This window comes from Cyrtonyx montezumae, unplaced genomic scaffold (assembly GCF_038088225.1).
Source record: "Cyrtonyx montezumae isolate F1298 unplaced genomic scaffold, pur_monq_1.0 scaffold_15, whole genome shotgun sequence".
Classification (NCBI taxonomy): Eukaryota; Metazoa; Chordata; class Aves; order Galliformes; family Odontophoridae; genus Cyrtonyx; species Cyrtonyx montezumae.
In genome coordinates this window covers 5,236,100-5,254,153 of record NW_027071881.1, presented here as the reverse complement: position 1 = coordinate 5,254,153, position 18,054 = coordinate 5,236,100, and the positions used below count along the sequence as shown (strand labels likewise).

General features: G+C 50.7%; 1 protein-coding gene across 1 annotated transcript; it reads right to left on the bottom strand.

The window, feature by feature from the left end:
* Positions 1-175: 175 nt before the first annotated feature.
* Positions 176-1,286, bottom strand: LOC136045946 (C-C motif chemokine 3-like). Its single transcript, XM_065732181.1, has 3 exons — positions 1,182-1,286; positions 918-1,032; positions 176-789 (listed from the first exon to the last, which is right to left on the bottom strand). The coding sequence occupies exons 1-3, from the start codon at positions 1,252-1,254 to the stop codon at positions 684-686; spliced, it is 294 nt and encodes a 97-aa protein (XP_065588253.1). The 5' UTR covers positions 1,255-1,286; the 3' UTR covers positions 176-683.
* Positions 1,287-18,054: the final 16,768 nt, after the last annotated feature.

Sequence of the window (18,054 nt, the reverse complement as noted above, 5' to 3'; positions counted from 1 at the left end):
TTGACTGATGAGCAGGAGAAGCCCCATCCTAGCAGGTTTGGGACCCAGAGCTGTGCCCACACCTTGCACCCCTTGCGGGTAGCTTCCCCACATCCCGCGTGGACACTGCTTGACTCTATGAACCCACAGAACCTTCCCAAAAAGGAATTGAGAAGAATGACCACAATTTCATCTTTTCCCAGACCTTTACTGAGTTCATCATTCACAGCTGACATTCCATACTCAAAGCAAGCCAACAGCAGGAACTCTCCTACTCCCCAGACATTTGCACAGCCAGATGTTTGTGTGTACAAGATTGAGTTTAATTCTGTTCACAGTGCTGAACAAGAAACATCAGTGATGCTGTTTCTTATTAACCCCTGCACTGCAAAAAGCCCGAGGAGCATGGTGCATGCAAAACAGTTGTCAGCTGCCTAAGACCCAGTCCAGTCATGGTCTCAGGGTGGATAAAAGCGAGAGATGTAGGAGGAATGGAACGATCTGTGCTCAGCAATACTGAGAGCTCCAGGATCTCACAGTGGGATGGATGGAAAGAAAACAGAGAGGTGAGTGCTGCTTATCCTTATAGCACAGGGCTGAGATGGGGAGGATTTGCATTGCTCCTGGTGTCCCCATTGCTTCTGGTGTTCCCACCTATGTGATGAGGCCACCTCCAAGGGCCCTGCACTGCTCCAGTGGCTGTTCTAGCTGGGGATGGAGTAGGAGCTGACCTGGAACCTCTGCTGGTACCTCTTCACCCACATCCTGTCCGCTGGGGTGCAGATCTCCTTGCCATTCTTCACCCTGAAGCTAGGCAGAGAGAAAAAGGAGATTTAAGTCTCATAACCCAGGAGATTTGAAGGCAGCAAGTCCTCCAGCAGCATCCACTCACTGCCATTCACTGCCATGCTGATGCCACCAGGGAGGCAGATACTCACATCACAGCTTGGTGTGGACACTGGGGGCTTGTGGCATAGCAGGCAACAATGTTGTTCATTTTGATCCTTCTGGTATGGAAATTGAAGCAGCATTTGTCAGGCACGGCCGGAGCTCCTGTGGGGAGAATGAGAGCTCAGATCAGCCTGGAGGCCCCCAGCTTCCATCCTGGCCTCCTTGCACGAAGCAAACCCTGTGCACCACTCTCTCCTCCCTAGTGTCCCCAGGCTGTCCCCATCTCTGGTCCCGCAGGTGTCTGTGCTCACTCTGGGCCAGGCTCTGGGAGCACAGCACAGTGAGGAGGAGGAGGATGCAGAAGACCCCAGCTGCCTTGGCCATACTGGGCTGTGGGAGGGCTGCAGGCTGCTCCACGCTCCCTTCTGCTTGGAATGGGACTGCCAGGCTGCTTTTATGGGGCAGCAGCAGTGCTGGCTCCTGTGAGGTCAGTAGTTGCGTGGACAGGGGGAGGACCTGATTCCTGGACATATCCCAAAGTACAGAGGGTGGGTGATATAATTCCCCTCCCAGAACAGCTTGAGGAGGAAAAACGTGCTCCCAGACTCCCAACACTGGGGCTGGGGGTCAGGTTGCACCCCCAGTTTGGCTCTGCACCCCAACCCCTAGGCAGGCTGTATGGCCATGGTGGGGCATGAGGCACAGGACAATGTCCAGAGCTGAGCAGGGTCCCAGGCAGCCAGACATGCTCCCGACAAACATCAAAGTTGGCAGCAGCTGTCAGTCCATTGAGAGCACAGCAACGGTTTGCATTCCTCCAATTTGTGTCCCCCAGTGGGGAGGCAAATGGCCAAGCACTATCCTGATGCTCTCTTTCAAAAAGCCATAGCCAGCCACTGTTCAGCTGCAGAAGGCAGATGCATGGCCCTGTGCTGGTTCAGGGGACTTTGGAGCCCTGTGGGACTGGGATAGGCTGGGCAGGTGTTTCCACTTCCTGTCCCCAAGGCCACAGCAGCAGCTCATGTTCTTGGCCACAATGAGCTGGGACATAGCAGATGCTGGACTGGGTTTCCCCAGTGGTCTTTGCCTGCCCACAGCTGTTCCAAATTCCCCTCTCCCTCAGCCCAGACAACTCCAGCTGCTGGCAGATGTGCATGGATGTGTGTCACCGCTGGCACACGTCTGAGGTCTATGGATACCGGTCAAGGCTGTGATCATCTCCACAGGGAGCTATGACCACCTTCATGGTGGGACACCACACTGCATCCCTCTGGTTTCTCTTCTCCAAACCTATTTCCCAGAAACCAGTCTCAAGCTTTTGATTGCAGAAATCTTCCACACTGCTGTGATGGAGTGCATGCGCATGGGGTGCAGCAATGGGGCTGCAAGATGTCCCAGGGTGCAAGGAAAGGGATGTTCTGTGTTTCTGTGCCCCATCCCATTATCAGCCCAACACTGGTTTCATTCTCCATTTCCCAACCCAGGGAGCAGAGGGAAGCAGATGGTGCTGGGATGGTGTAGGCTCCTGGCTCTGCTTTCCCTCCCTGAATCCCTTTCCCTCATCTCATTCCCACACCCTAAAGTCTTCTGGCCCTGAGCAGGACAGGCTGAAACCTCACTTCCAAACCATATTGAGCCTCACTCCCACCCTGGTGACAGCATGGCATGATGCTGCCCCAGGACCTGCTTTTGGTAGCATAAACTGTTCTGGATGTGGCCAAGGGAAAATTTCTGCCAGGCTTTGCTGGACCCTCCCAAGCACAGGTTGTTTCCAAACAGGGAATATTTAGTCCCCGAATGATGGTATTTTCCCTGCATTAAGAAAAAGAAAGAGAAACATAAGGAAAATGAAGAAGCTTCACTGGACTGGGGAAGGCCTATTTTCAAGAATCTCATGCATGGGATGCATCGGGTCAGGGTGCTGCTAAGGATGCTGCTCCCATCCCTGCAGCCTCTTTCTGTCCTGAGCCCAGTGATGGATTGGGGTGATGCCTCAGCTCTGCACTGAGCAGAACTCAGCAATACTGCTCTTTCCGATGTGTTCACCCAAGCTTTATTGATGCTGCAGCACTCCTCGATCCATTTGATTGATAAACCTCGGAGACGGAGATCTAAGTGCAGTGCCGGCAGGACAGGATGGCTGCAGCAGCTGGGCCATCCAAAATGATGTCTGTAATCAAAGCCACTCTGACAGGTCGAGTCTGCTTCCCATAAAGCCGTAAGGATTTGTTTGATTTATTCCTCTTTTAAACACTCCGTCTTGGTTGCAACAGAGCAATGTTTCCATTACCTTGCTGGAGCTGATGGTGAGATAAGCACTTAATGCACACTCAGCTTGTGCTATTTCCTTCCTATGGGCTGACATGGTCCCTGCTGTCCCTGTGGCCACCTGGGACTTCCCCTGCTACAGGAGGAGATGGTTTCTATTGAACCTGGTGTGAGACCTGTCCACCCTCGCCTGTCCCAGGAAAGAGGTGGCTCTGAGTCACTGTGGCTGCAACCCACACCCCTGCAGGGAGAGCGGCTGCAGACCTGCAGACATCTTCTTCAGAAAGTGATGGTTTCTGTTTGAGGCTGGAAAACCCCATAAGGACTGGAGCTTCATCATGAAAACTGAGTAGTGAATGGGTTGGGAATGGGCTCGCAGTCCCCAAGGCATTGCCTGTCCAGAGGCTGTGAGGATGGGCTCATATTCTGCTCCCGAATGCTGCTGGGAGTTGAAACCATATAAAAATAGTATGGAACAGATGGTGTCGTCCTCGTCCAGGGGAGAATGCACTGAGGCACGGCCAAGTCCTAAATTCACAAACATCAATCATGAGAGATCAGCAGGGATGAGGCACCTGCATCACCAGGTCAAGACAGCCCAGAAATCAAAAACTCAGCAAAACCAATGGAATCAGGTTGCTATGCTGTAAATCTCCACTGCACTGGGGCCACCCGTTGATTTTGGGGTGTGTGGCTGGTGGCTGAGCTGGGGCATTCCACCTTTCCTGAGCTAGGCTGTGGGGTGTGGGTGCCCTTCACTCTCACAGCAGGAAGGGCATCCCCCAAAAAGAAAGGTTTTTCACCCAAAACAGCAGCCCTGGGGACTGCAGTGGGTTGCAGGTTCACTACCCCATAGCAGAGATTTTTCCAAAGCTCCTAAAACAAAGGCAAAAAGCTTTTGCCTGTGATCATGGCTTCTCTCCAGACCACTTGGGGAAGGATCTTTGTTGCCTCCTCTTTGGGATGCTCTGTCCTTCGTGGTTCTCCTGTCCAAGCTGTCCCTGGCTGAAGACTCTGTTTACCCCAGCTGACCTCACTGTATGTTGGTGACTCATTTCTGCATCCTTTGGTCCCCAGCATTCTGGCAGAAAGCTGATTTCACACCAAACTTCTCTGCTGGAGATAACCATCAGGGCAGGGCTGCTTGAGCTGAGTGTCATCATCCCCCTCCCTAACTTTGGCCTTTCAAAACCAAACCCAAAGGCTCTTCTTACCTCCTTATTTGCACTCTGACTTCTGAGCCTGAAGGTTGCACACGCATCATTTCCAAGCTTGAAAGGCAAGAGGCAGCATTAAGTGGTGGGGGTGGGGGGGTGGGGAAAGAAACAACAAAAGATAAAGTAAGATGCTCATGAAATCCTCTGCGGTGGGAAGTGGGGGTAAAAATTAGTCCAAAAATTCACCCTGGGGAGTTGGTGGCCTCCAGTATTGCATTGCTTCTGGGTGAAGGCCTGTGGTGCCATCCAAAAATCTCCATGCTTTTTCTTTGGGCTGGATTTTCTCCAGGCACAGGAGCCAAGGGCATCGTTGGTGGTGATGGGCAACAGAGAACAGCATCGATGGGGAGCAGGGAGTGAAACTGATGGAGAGCAGGGAATGGAACTGATAGGGAACGGAGAATGCCATCAATAAGGAACAGAGAACAGCATCAATAGGGAACAGAGAATGACATCAGTGGGGAACAAGGAACAATATTGACTCAGCTGCATTGCTCTCTGTGTAGCTCTGCCCTTCCACAGGGCTTCATCACTTTGGGAAATTTCCCTTAAGTTCTTCTGCAAGTGTTTTCTGGGAAGGCCGTGGGAAAAAACCTTCCTCTCCTCCGCTCCTTCAACTGGACAAATGTTGTGTGTGCACAGGAAAAAGTGAAAGCCAAGTATTGTGCTGGACACAGCATTACCAACGGAGGCAAGCAATGGGAAGCACCACTTTTTTCTTATTGTGTGTCATCGTTTTACAGTTTGCTTCTGTCTGTACTGGCCTGGTGAGAAGGATGTCCTTTCGGGTTGGAAATCTCCCCGAGCCTCAGCTGCTGTTTTTCCTCCCTTTGGCACAAGATGTCAGTGCTGCCCAAGTAATGGTGCTGCCCTCCACCCGTCACCCTCTGTGGGTGCTGCCGGGGTCCAGGGGACACCCACCCGGAGGGGACCCCAGAGGACTTTGGGGAGCTGGAGGAGATGGGATGCTCGGAGTAGATCTCATCCATCCCTGTGGCTCTGTGGTCCTATCCTTGGGGGTAAGGTGGAGCTCGCCAGGCCTAATGGAATAATTTGGGGTACTTTTTGGGATGGAGGAAGTGTAAGAACATCAGTCCCATCCCTGTGTCCCATGGTATCACTATCAACAAAGAATACTGACATCCAGCTGGGGACATATGGCTCTGCTCAGCATCAATGGGAAATGCTGGGAATGGGGGGGGCATGAGCTGCTCCACACTGGGAGAAAGAATATGAAAGAGAATACGGTGTAAAAGGAAGCAGGGGATCAAAAATGCAACTCTTTACCCATCACATATGGAAAAAGGGAAAAAAATCCTCAAAAGAGTGTTGACAAGTCTGGAGGCTTCTGGGACCTTGGGTGACCAGAAAAATAACACATCAAAGACCTCACGTATGCCTGAAGACAGATAAAAACTCTGAGCCAAAATGTTCTATGAATATTTAACTACCATCAATATTTAATTAGGAGATAGAGAGAGATTAAGAGCAAGGATACCCATCCCCTGCGTGCGCCAGCCGTGTGCCATGCAGTGGGGGCACGGCATCAGTGGGCTTGGTACGGAACTCATGGTGCAGGCACCATGGGGAAAGGAAATGGAGCCCCAAAAGAAAAAGAAAAGGATCAGAGCGGTGGCAGCCCCAAGAATGGCCTGGGCACAGTGGGGTGGAGGATTGGAAAAACAAGGAGAGAAACTGCCCCAAAACTCATGGGAAAGAGTGAATGCTGAGGGTTTGTCACCATCACTGCGCTGGGTGGGCAGAAGGAGAGCACACTGGGGGTCCCCATCCTGCCCTGGTGACAGTGGCAAGGTGTGACAGTCTAATGTCTCCTTGCTCTCTGCTTTTCGTCTCCTTCGTCCTTGGCCTCTGTGGGACAGGGATGAGGATGGGCATGCTTATGGGGCACATCCCTCCTGCAAACCACTGATTTACCTTGGCCGTCCCTGCGGGTGTAGCAGCAGCTGGACAGCTCACACAACTCAGCCCTGAGCTTAGGGAAGCCCCTCAATACCTGGGGGGGTCGTTTCCCTCCGTGGGAGAGTCCTTGGTTGGAAGGGGACTGGAAGGGGCCATCAAAGCCCAGCCAGGGTGGTTCCCTTCCTGCTGCAGGGCAGTGCCTTTGCAGAGCATTTACAGCCCAAAAATGCCTCAGACACACTTCTTGGCTCCTTCCTCACCCAGTGGCTCCTTGTGCAAGCTGTGAGAGGGCTCAGCCCCAGTGCATTTGCTGTGGACCAAGTTTTGGAAGTGATTTGGAACTGGACCACGTTGCACTGCCCCATCCTCACTTTCTGTCCTATTGCCAGTCCCCATGCTCCATTCTGCTGGCTGCTGAGCAGCGGTGGCACATTCTACAGCATCCCAGTGGCTATAATCTGGGTTTTATGGCTTCTACAGTCCTTAAGCATCTCTTGAGCTGTTAAAGCTGCTACGCACGTGGTTGTTTCCCACCTGCAGCTGGAAGCTGACAGCATCCCGCATCCCACACTCCATCCCCTCCCCAGCAGTGAAAACCGTCTCCCATTCCACTGGAAGACCTGCCACCCCCCCCCAGAGCCCCACGACGATGGCAGCACCCGCTTTGCCCTGGGAGGACAAGGACGACGCAGGCATTTGGGTATAAAATCACTTCTCGTGCAGCAGGGGATGCTGCCATCGGTCTACACGGGAACCTGCCTGGCTGCCGTATCTGGGCCATTCACCACTCGAGACTTTTAGCGCCCCGAGCAACGGCATGTACTGCTGATGAGTTCTTTCTGCTCCAGTAATTACAGTGAGGAATTTGTCAGAACGAGCTTTCTAAAACCTTCTTGTCTTGTTCTGATTTTACCTGGAGTGTAAAAAGTCATTAGTATGGTAAAACGGAGGCTGTGCTAAGCCAGCAAGCCATCCAGATAACGCGATTTACATCCACTACACTCTCAATATGCAAAAAGAAAAAAAAAAAAAAAGCTGGCTTTATATTTTACCCAGATGGAGTTTTTTCATAATTGAAACCAGGATGGGAAAGGGGGAAGGCAGCAGAGCTGGGGCACACTGCCCCATAATTGTGGTCAGCTTGGGTTCCATCTGCATCTTTCCATCCAGGAGCACAATTGGAGTGGCTCCTGCAGCCTCACACCACTGCCTGGGCTGTGCTCCTTTGGAACACGGAGGACACTGAGCCCATTTTGGCCAGACCCTAAAATGCGTGTCCTACACTGGATGGAAATCTCAGCTGGAGGATGCCTCACTCTGAGCATTGCCCCATCCCAAGGAGAGCACAGTGCAGGGGGAAGAAGTCCCTCCTGGCCCTATTGCAGCACCCAGATGACCCCATGCGTGGCTCTGGATGCTCCCAGCCCTGTTTGGCTCCTGCAGCACTGTGAAGGATTTTAGCAGATGTCAGGGAGCATCTGGGGCCGAGTGTCTGGGGAACTCAGGCTTGAAATGAACCGAGGAAAAAAAATTATCTTTGTAGGAAAAAAAAAGGAGCTGAGGTCAGAAGAAGTTGTGAAGCATGTGTTTGTGCCCTGGCTGCTATTTTCAGCCATCACTGGTGTGAAAAAATAATAATCAATACTTAGTGCAACATAAAAAAGTAGTGAAGAGGATTGCACCGAGCGGAAAGAGCTGAATATGTGAGCCAGAGCTGCCCTGGGAGAAGATAGATGCAGGATCCCATATCCCTCCTCCATCCCCATCCCCAATCCTATCCTCATGGAGGAGTTGCTCTCCACTTGGGTACTGCATGGCTCCCTGCTGCTGCTCCATCTCTGCTTGCCCTAGAACCCAGCAGGGAGCCCCCACCCCCATGGCCTTTGGGTATTTTTGTTAATAGGAGTGCTTTAAAAAAAAAGGAGATGCATCTGTCTTGGGCTCTAATCAAAGCGTTTGGGTTTGGATTTAATTAAATGATAAGTTTTTAGGGGCTGAAAGGAAACCCTTCGGAGGGGGATGCATGGATTCTAGGGTATTTCCAGCATCCCCAAAGGTTCCTTCAAAGAGAAAAAAGTGATTGCAAGGCAGAGCATCTGTCTGTGATGCAAAACCCAAAGCATTCCCATTTCCTCTGCTTTTATTTTCTTTGATGAACCACTTGGCAAAACTCGAGCAAGTTTGTCAGTGGTTTTTTTTTTTTTTTGGCATCTCCAGATCTGACTTTAGGGCCCAGAAATCTGGGGGAGGGAAGAACATTTAATACCAGCGTTATCTGCAGGAGACACAGCAGTGCTGTGCCACGCGTGCAGGTGATGGGCAGGTATCGGTGCTCAGATGGGTATCTGCGTAATGATGTTTATAAGCTGGGAAACAGATGGATCTGCACAACAAGGTGCAGCTTTGCCTTTTTCCCCCTTCCTTTTTTCTCCCATGGGGTGGGAAGCTCCCAGACAGCAGGTGGATGAGATCAATGTGTGGAAACCTTTACTGGCAATTCCCAGAAATGGCAGTGGAATAATTCAATATGTGTGCGGTGCTTGTCTGTGGGAGCCAGGTCCAGGACATGGATTTGGGGTGCTTTGAGGTGCTACCAGCTTTGGTTTTGCTGGTGGGGAACAACAGCATTCGGTTTTATTTAGCTGCAAAACTGTGGTTTGGGGTTGGTGGAGGGAAATGAGACACCGATTCAAGGTCGAGATCCGATGAATTTGGCCAAAAAATCAGGAAATAGTCCCATAGCGACAGCTCAGAGCTTGGCTCAGTGCTCCCAGAGGTCGGTCTGCTTTCAGCTCTTCCTCTAAATCTCCCCAGCCTCTTGGGCAGAGCACCCCATAGAGGAGTAGGAAGAGGAGGGTGTGAGGACACTGTGGGATGAAGTATGCCCTGGGGACACCCCTTGTGGCCCCTTCCCCAGCAGATTAGGGTCAAAATGAAGAAAATCTGCCTTATGATCACCCAAAGCACCCTTTCCCCTTCTGTTCCTGACCCCTGCTCCTCTTTTCCCCCTAAGCTAACTGCTATGGGCTGAAGGACGAACACCAGGCACTGCTTTAACACCAGCACTGCGTTTTTCCTCACCAAAATGTACAAATATCACCTGTCAAGCATGTAGCCTGTTTACTGAAAGTGATTCGGTCAAGAGGAAATAGAATTATATCATTTGTCAGCGCATACTCCTTGCCATATTTATGGCTGGTGAGGGCAGGAGCATCAGCTCAGGTCTGGGGGGGGGTTGTTATGGGGCCGCAATGGGATTTACTCTTGCCCTGAAATTTGGGAAATGCTTCTAACACTCCACAAAGGTACTTTACATTCTCGCATTGTTTCCAGTAATAAAGTCAGGTTATTACAGAAATCTATTACCATCAAAAGACACTGATAAACCTCCAAACCTTCTGCAGTGAGGTTTTAATATTCGTCCTGGAGAGCTTTCCGCTTGCGACGGCACCGAGTCCTTATCTCCCATCAGCCCACCTGAGCGGGCTGCGCTGCTATCAGATGGTGTTTGTCATTTGGTAGGGATGGTGCTTAATCCCCAACTTGATTTCTTTTTCAGCGTTCCCCATTTGCTGGAGCTGTTGGCCCCCACTGGGCGACACATCCATAAGGGACTCAAAGGATGAATGTGTCTGTTGGGAAAGCCAACCCACACCCCAAATCCTGATGGAGGTTTGAGTACTAGAGGAGTTATCAAAGTGCACAGCTCTGGCCCTGGGGCACGAGGCCTGCTGTAAAGAGCAACGGGGTTTGAGGGCACTCTGCATCCTTGATCTGGGCTGGAAGCAAGCAATGGGAAATGGGATTGGCCACTCGTGTGTGGCAGCTTTAGAGAAGGGAGAAGAGAGGTTTGCTTTGGGACCACTGGAAATTGCTGCTCCCAGAATTGGTGGCAGTGGAAGGAAGGTGGACTTGGCTCCAATGCTGTAGATCCAGAATAACATGGGTTTGGGGGGGGGATCTTCAGGGCAAGTCATTCTCACAAGCTTCCTGCACACAGTTTCATGTTTGGAGTGAGGAGGGATCCTCTCCCCCCCAGCAAAATGCAGACCAGCGTCCTCAGCTGCAATGCTGCGCCAGATGCCCATCCTTCAGCTGAGAGCTGTGCAAGGGGAAAACACTCATCCTAGGAAAACATTCATTTGGTTCTGTGTATTGGGGTTGGGGGGAAGTATATTCCTTCCTGCTCTGATACTGAGAAGTGGAAGCAATGGGCTGCCAGCCTGGGGCACAGCATCAGGAGATGGGGCAGTGTGGGGCGTCAGGCTGGTGGATCCTTTTCCATTTCCAAGCCTTCATTTTCAAGCAAAGGGAATAAAAAAAAAACAACAAACCCACAGAACAACAAAACCCTTGTCACTGTATTTAATCTGTGTTATGAAAACCTATGAACCCCGCAGGCCATTGGCGTGATGGGGTCTGGGCGCTGCGTTAATGCACTCGCTGCTTTTCCTCTTAATGCTCTCTGTGCCCGTGCCTCCTCGTGGGCAGCCCTGCAGCCATCCCACACCGAGAGCTCGGGGCTGCCGGGAAGCACTGCTGAATCCTGAAATAGCAGAAAGTGCTGAAACATCAGGAGATGCTGAAATGTCAGGAGATGCTGAGACGCAAAGTGGCGGCGATGTCCCATGTGTGTGCAGGGAAAACCGAACCCTGGATCCTCCTGCTATGGGTCAGCCCCAGGGACTGTGTTCCCCACCTCGACGTGATCATCCCCTGAGGTTTTTATAGGAAATGTCCCCTCCCTCCCCCCCCAAATCCCTCCTTGGCTTAAACAGGGTCTTTGTGCTGGAGAATGGCAGCCAGGTTAATTGCAGTCTCCAAAAAGGGCTGAATTACCCACATGCAAAATAATGGAAATAAAAAAAGGAATGATATAAGTAAATAAATAGATGAGGAATAAGGAAAAAAAAAAGCAGAAGAATAGAGAATAAGGGTTAAGGAGTAAAGAAGAAAGCAGAAGGCATAGGGAAAGGAAATAAGGAATAAGATCAAAGCATAAGGAGAAGGAATAATAAGAAGGAATAGGGAATAGGGAATAAGGAATAAGGGATAAAGCATAAGGAATAAGGAAAAAAAAAGAAAATAAGGAGAGAGAAAATGAGGAATGTTGCGTAGGATTGAAGCATAAGAATAAAGGAATAAAGAACAAAGGATGAAGAAGATGAAGAATAAAGAATAAGGAAAAAAAGAAAAAGGGAAGAGGAAAAAGGGAAAAGAAAAAGAAGGAAAAAAGAAGAAGAAAAAAGAAAAGAAAAAAGAAAGAAGTAAAAAGGGAAAAGGAAAAAAAAAGAAAAAGGAAAAAAGAAAAAAGAAAAAGGAAAAAGGAAAAAGGAAAAAGGAAAAAGGAAAAAGGAAAAAGGAAAAAGGACAGGCTCCTTTCCCAGCCCCACTGACAGGGACTGTTCTGCTGCTGGAGACCCTGAATCCTCCAGTCCCCTCTGCAGCCCGGTTTTGGGGCTGCAAAGCAGGATGCCGTCACCGCTGCGCAGATCTGGGGGCTATCGGAGCTCACTTCCAGTCCGGGTAAATGGGAGTCCGGGATGGAGGCTTAAGTGAAAAATTGCCTGCTTTTTAGTGGGATTAAAAATAGCCGGCTGGCTCCTGGGATGGCACTCACGCTCAGCAGATCTGGCTTGCGGCCGCGCTGATAACTCCGGCGCCGGAGTGCTGCCCGGAGAGCAGGCAGACAGACACCGGGGGGGGGGGGTGGTCAGCGGTGGGGGGCTCGTGCCCAGGTCCGGATCCCATCAACCTGGCAGCGTTGGAGACAGATCCCCATTGCAATGCTGCTAATTAATGCCCTAAATGTAGTGCCAGGTCAAACGGGTTTGGGGCTGCACCTCAGCACCATGACCCTACAGCTTTTCGGGGTGAAAGATGCTCAAGAGGGGAGAGAAAACATCGGGAATCCCCCTGCCCCTTTCTTTCCACCCTGTTATCACCATCAGCCACACAAATGCAGTTTTGAAGCTTCTCCCACTGTTGGCTGGGACTCCTCACACAGTTAAGGGGTACTGGTCCCAGTGTGGGGTTCCACAGCCCTTAAGGGGGATGGGGACATGTGGGGCTGGGAAGGATTTTTCTCAGGGTTTATCCAGGACCGGCTCCAGTGCTTGTGAGATCCCGCTGCTTCAGGCTCAGCCTCAGCCCAGATGCACATCAGCACAAGGGGGTGGCATCCTAATTAACCAGGGTGATAATTAATTAAGATCACTAATGGATGGAGCTGTGCAGGTGCTCACAGCCCCACTATCTCTGGGGAGTGGCCCTACATGGGTAGGCTCTGCCTCCTGTCCTCAGCCCTGGAACTTCCCACAGCTGTGTCCCCCCCAGCACGAGAAGGGCTCTGGGGACCCTTCTGGTGCTCGGTACCTGCACGGAGCAGCAGTGGAGCCTCTTGCTGCCTTCTGGAGGGAGAACATAAATCTTTCAATGCTGCAAATGTCTATTTTTTTTTCTTCCCTTTTCCATTCTGGGTGAAGAAAATGGATTTTTTTTTCTTTTTTTTTTTTTGCAACTCTCTTCAATGTCACTGCTATAAAGAGATGCTACTGGTACAGCACAGACCCCCTCGCTGCCCAGCCAAGCGGAAACCCCCTGCCTTCCCTTGTGTGGCCTTTGCACACTTCTGTTTCCCTTGCTGCCTCATTCATTCAGCAAGATTTGCTGTGCCCCATACCGTGGAGGTTCCCTGGGTGCTTCCCAGGATGGGGAGAAACAGGGATCACCGAGGGGAGGAGGTGGAACATACTAGATGCATTACACACGTGGAGCTGGTGGTGCTAGGGGAAACTCATCCCTGTGTGGATGGAGGAGACCATCAAGACTCCAAAGTAGTCTAAAAAGACAGTTTGTGGTGGTTAATTTTTCCCTTCTGCTGCAGGCCAGCCCCATGTACAGCCCTATTAGCAGGGTGGATATGTAAGGTGCATCAGACACAGCACTGGAGACACTGGGGGGTTTAACTGAGATGTGAACACCTTTTAGCCAAATCCTGAATCATCTTTGGCCAGATACCATCAAGGTCACAAGTGTTCTGTTCAAAAAGCGCTGAGCTCTAAAAGAAATTGGTGCCAGAAGTCTTAAACACTGTTGTTTTTTCCCCATGAAATGGACAGATTTTCTACTGGCCCCCAAGAGACAGCCCATAATATGTCCCCATGGAAAATACCCCCTTTCTCCCAATTATTTCCCATCTTTTCCTTCCATGCTCTGGCTTTCTGATGGCTTTGTGTTCTTGACAATGGCTGCTGCATATTGAGCAGAGGCTCTGTCGACCCCAATGCTATCCTTATTCTGACTCCAGCACCACTGAGCAGTTGAAGAGCACCTTTTCCAATAGACCCCAACTTTCGCTCCCTTCTCCAAAAGATGACCCCCTCAGGGCTGCTGAAGGGGTTAATCCACTTTGTGCTAGAGCAGATGGGGAAATGTTTTGCTCTAATGGTACTAAATACCCTTCTGAAAAATGCATGGTCCTAAGTGGTCTTGTAGGGGATTTTTTTCCCCCTGGGGAGAGTCAGGACATGCAGCAGAAGCAGAGGAGTGGGGGGAGGCAGCTCACATCCCAGTGGGAGTTGCTAATGGCACAGAGCAAAGGGCTTCAATGGGGTTGGGCTCCAGATGGGGCCACACACCCCTGGGACAAGCACCCGGCCATTAGTGGGATGGCCATCGATGCATCAGCAGCTGCTCCATTGTTATCCCAATGGATGTGCAAGCTGGGCAGGCACTGGGGGGAGAACTGGGTTGCGTGTCCACCCCAAGGCTGCATTGGATGCCTCATTGCTTGCAATTAGCAGCATCAACGTGCCCATTTGTTGGGATCTCCATTGGTGGCATTGGTCTGATGGAGGCTTGGTGAAGCTGCTCTGCAGGGAAATAGGATAAGATAGGATCAATTAACCACTTTTCCTTTTTCTGAACTAGTCAAACTCCCTCCAGCCCAAGAGTTATCCCATGAGAGATGATGGCCATGGCACCGCCCTAGCAATAAGCTCAGCACTGTGGTGTCCATAACACAAAGCCAGACTGTGGATGCTGAGCTCATCTCAGCCCTTCTTGTCCTCGACAAGCACAGCTGTGACAGGCCCAGCCAAGGGGAAAGGGAGGCCCCACACTGCCCTGCTGGCCCTGTCCCATGGTGCAGGTGGCAGAGCGGGATGATGAGCTGCTGGTATGGGGTTCTCAGACAGAAAGGTCATGGGGGCTGCAGGGAGGGAGGGGGGAGGTAAAAAGAGGGGTGTGAGAACCCATTCTAATGATGGCCAAGCGGTTTCAGGGTTGCAGGATGCTGGGCAACCACAGTAGGGTACGCACTCATGAGCAACTCTTGGGGCATCCCAAGATATTTCTATATCTCACCTCCCAGCCTGCAGATTAATTCAGCTCCAACCAAGCTCTCCATAAGCCATGGACTGCCCCAGATGAGGTCAAGCTGGAGAAATCCAAATGGGGTTATGGAGGTGGAAGAGAAAGAGACTCTAATGATACTCCACGGGGTATAAGCAGGTACAAGCAGCAGAGAGCTCACTTGCCTTTTGGGTTTGTGGGTCATAAAGAGATGCTACCCAGGCAGGATTTCTGGGAATGGGTGCTCAGAGCATTTAGGGGTGGGTAGGAGCTGATGGGCCATGAGTTCATCCCCACACACTGCCAAGGGCGTCCCTGTGTCCTCCCCGGCACAGCCCTTATCTGATTAGGGACCAGGGGAGGCCTGAAAGCCTCCAGAAAATTGAACTGCCTGAGCTGAGCCAACGAGGAGGCTACTGGCAAAGCAGAGCAAATGGGCTTTTCTCCTCCTCTTAAGTGCATTTTGATGTCTGTCTTTCCTACTTGGACAGAGAGGCAGGGAAGGAGGGAGGGAGAGGAGTGGAAAAGCTGGCTGTGATGAGTTGGTGTCCCCAAGCTGGAGCACAGAGACGTGTCCACCTGTCCTGTCCTCATGACTGTGCACTCTCCAGCACTCTGCACAGGACCATCTCCATGGACAGTATAGGGAATGAAACTGAAAACGATGGGAAGCTGTGGGTAGTTTCTATAACACACACGTGTATGGGTGGTGATGGGGCCGGAGTGGGTAGAGGCTCCTCAAGGAGCAGGTCCCTTTGTAGGCTGGGGACTGAAGACACCTATCTTGAATCCTCCAGCCTGCTCAAGTCTGGAATTAAATGCCTGAAAGGTCTAGAAACATATGGTTGCAACTTTTGAGCCATTTGGAGATGATGAATAGCTCCTACTTGTCCCAGAGAGAGAGAACACATTCATAGGAGTTATAGGAACATCTTATGTGCATTGCATCCACCTGGGCATTGCAGCCTGGGGCCAAAGGAGGAGGCTTTGGTGTTCAGCAGGTCAGGATGCAGCTATCACTAAAATCTGGATGCAAAACTTCCTTTTGCTTAAGGCAGAATGTGTTGCCTTTGATTTTCCGGCATCTGCTGATTCTTCTCTCTCCTCTCATTCACTGAAGATTTGTTATTTGATTTAGGTGAGGTGAACCCCCATCTCCCTCTCCAAAATGACAACAAAAACGACCCCAAACAGACTCCTCCTCAACCAGAGGTGTGTCCCTCTACTCAGCATCACCCCACACCGTGCTCATTTGGGAGGAGCCGCTTCGTAACTCAACGTGGCCAAATACTCCCCCAAATCTCTACAGAGGATTGTCTTCAGGGGAAAGAAAACAACCAAAAAAGCAAACAGCAAGGAAAGAAAAGAATTGCTATTGCTGTCCTTCCCGGCTGCCAAGATAACCACCCCCTCCTCTGTTGCTGCCATAATTAGGTGTGTGTATCCCCGGCGCTGGGGAAATGCGGCAGTCAGGGTTTTCTGTGTGGATGCTGAGCTGCCTGTACGGATAAATGGCACTGAGCCACGTGCTGGTGGCTTGCCTGTGCCGAAATTGCCCCACTGGGTAACAATTTTTGGAAGGAAAGGGGAATAAATCAGTGCTGGCCTATTGAGATGATGCCTTTTGCAGCAGTCGCTCCATGGGGTTTTCAGCTCATGGGGCCGTTTTCATTCCCCCACACGGAGCCCAAGCAACGTTGGTAATGCCAATTTGTTACACCAGATAAAATATTAAAGGCCTACGATATAGTCCAAAATTAATATTTTAATAGAACGTAAAAGTTGAGGCAAAGACAAATCCAAACAGTAAAAGTGAAATGAAACATTTTTATCTCACCACACTGAAATGGCTTGGTGCTACTGCTTTGACTCGCCCTTCCATTACATTTGTAAGCTATTAAAATATTCATTTTAATATTATAAATATTGCATCTGATACCTAATGTATCGTTACAGTGTTTGGGGTGCCTGAAGCCAAACCAACTGGCTGGCTGTGGGGCTCCAGACCTGCTGTCCTTGCAGCTGTTGCACAAGGGGAGGTTGTGGTTGGATATTGGGAACAATTTTATTCTCCCAAAGAGCAGCGATGTGGTGGCACAGCTGCCCAGGGAGTGATGGGGTCACCGTCCCTGGAGGTGTTCCAGAACCCTGGGGATGTGGCACTGAGAGCTGTGGTCAGCAGGCGTGGTGGGGTGGGATGGGGTTGGACCTGGGGAGCTGTGGGGTCTTTTCAAACCTTGGTGACTCAGTGATTCTGAGTGATGCCACTACTAACAGCCTTCTTCCCCACTTCCCAACCCTTCATGGACAAAGCCTGGAGGAACATCACACCCTCTGCTTAATCGGGTGAGATCACTCTATCAGAACTATCAAGGCTGGAAAAGACCTCTAAAAGAGATTATCCACCATCAACCCCTCACCACCATGCCTTTTCCAACCTTGGTGATTCTATGATTCTGTGCCCACTAAACCATACAATCATTAAGGCTGGAAAAGACCTCCAAGATCAGTAAGTCAAGGCTCACCAGGACATGGGGACGAGGAGCAGGACAGAGCCATGGGTGCATGCAAGGAGCACTGCAGTGACACAAACACCCTGAGCAAAGCAGCTGGACGATGAGTTACAATGAAAGGATTTTTCTTTTCCCCCTTTAGAAATAATAACATAAAATGAATTTATGGCAATTACGGGATTTCTATATTTATGTCATTATCAGAACTATATAAGGAAAGCTGGATGATATAAATGTATTTCGGGCGCTGCGATGAAGGGGAGGGAATTGATATATATTTTTAATCATGTTCCAGGCTCATCCATTCCACATCCATGCAGAATTAGTTACGGGGACGGGCAAGAGCACTACGGCCACTTTGCAAAGAGCTTCTTCGGGGCGAGGAACTTCTCTGCATTAATCTTTATTTCAAATCTTTGGAAAATGGGAGAGTTTCCTCTTCCTCGTTGAGCTCGTTTTATTGTTGTTGTTGTTGTTCTATTTTTGGGCACTATATCAGCTTTGGGGGGTCAGTATATGAACAGCCCGTGGTGTCCCTCAGGTCCACACCCAGCATTGAGCCGTTTGCTTTTCTCTTAAAGCCCCCAAAAGGAGGGTGGGCTGTCAGCCCCGTGCCCAGTGCCGACCCCGTGTGACACCTCTGCTGCTCCCACAGGGATTAGGGCCGGATTGGGCGATTAGTGTCAGGCAGCCACTGTTATCCCAGTGATTAGTGCTGCCCCAGGATTATCAGCAGGTGAAACACTGGGTGGGGATTAACGGGGAGAGCCGGGCTGTCCCGAGTGGGTGCTTTCAGAAATGCCTTTGCTTGGGGTTTGCTCCCGATTTCGGATGGGTTTGGCATTGGGAGCATGGTCTGGAAAGCATCAAGGATGAGATGTCCACTGATCTGATGCATCCTTAAGTCTGGT

What these genes read in the sequence shown, in the direction of transcription:
- LOC136045946 (XM_065732181.1), bottom strand. Translation starts at nt 1,254, where the DNA reads ATGGCCAAGGCAGCTGGGGTCTTCTGCATCCTCCTCCTCCTCACTGTG. An exon ending in CTCCCAGAGCCTGGCCCAGA is followed by an intron (nt 1,033 to 1,181) that starts GTGAGCACAGAC and finishes TTCTCCCCACAG; the next exon opens with GAGCTCCGGCCGTGCCTGAC. An exon ending in TGTCCACACCAAGCTGTGAT is followed by an intron (nt 790 to 917) that starts GTGAGTATCTGC and finishes CTCTCTGCCTAG; the next exon opens with CTTCAGGGTGAAGAATGGCA.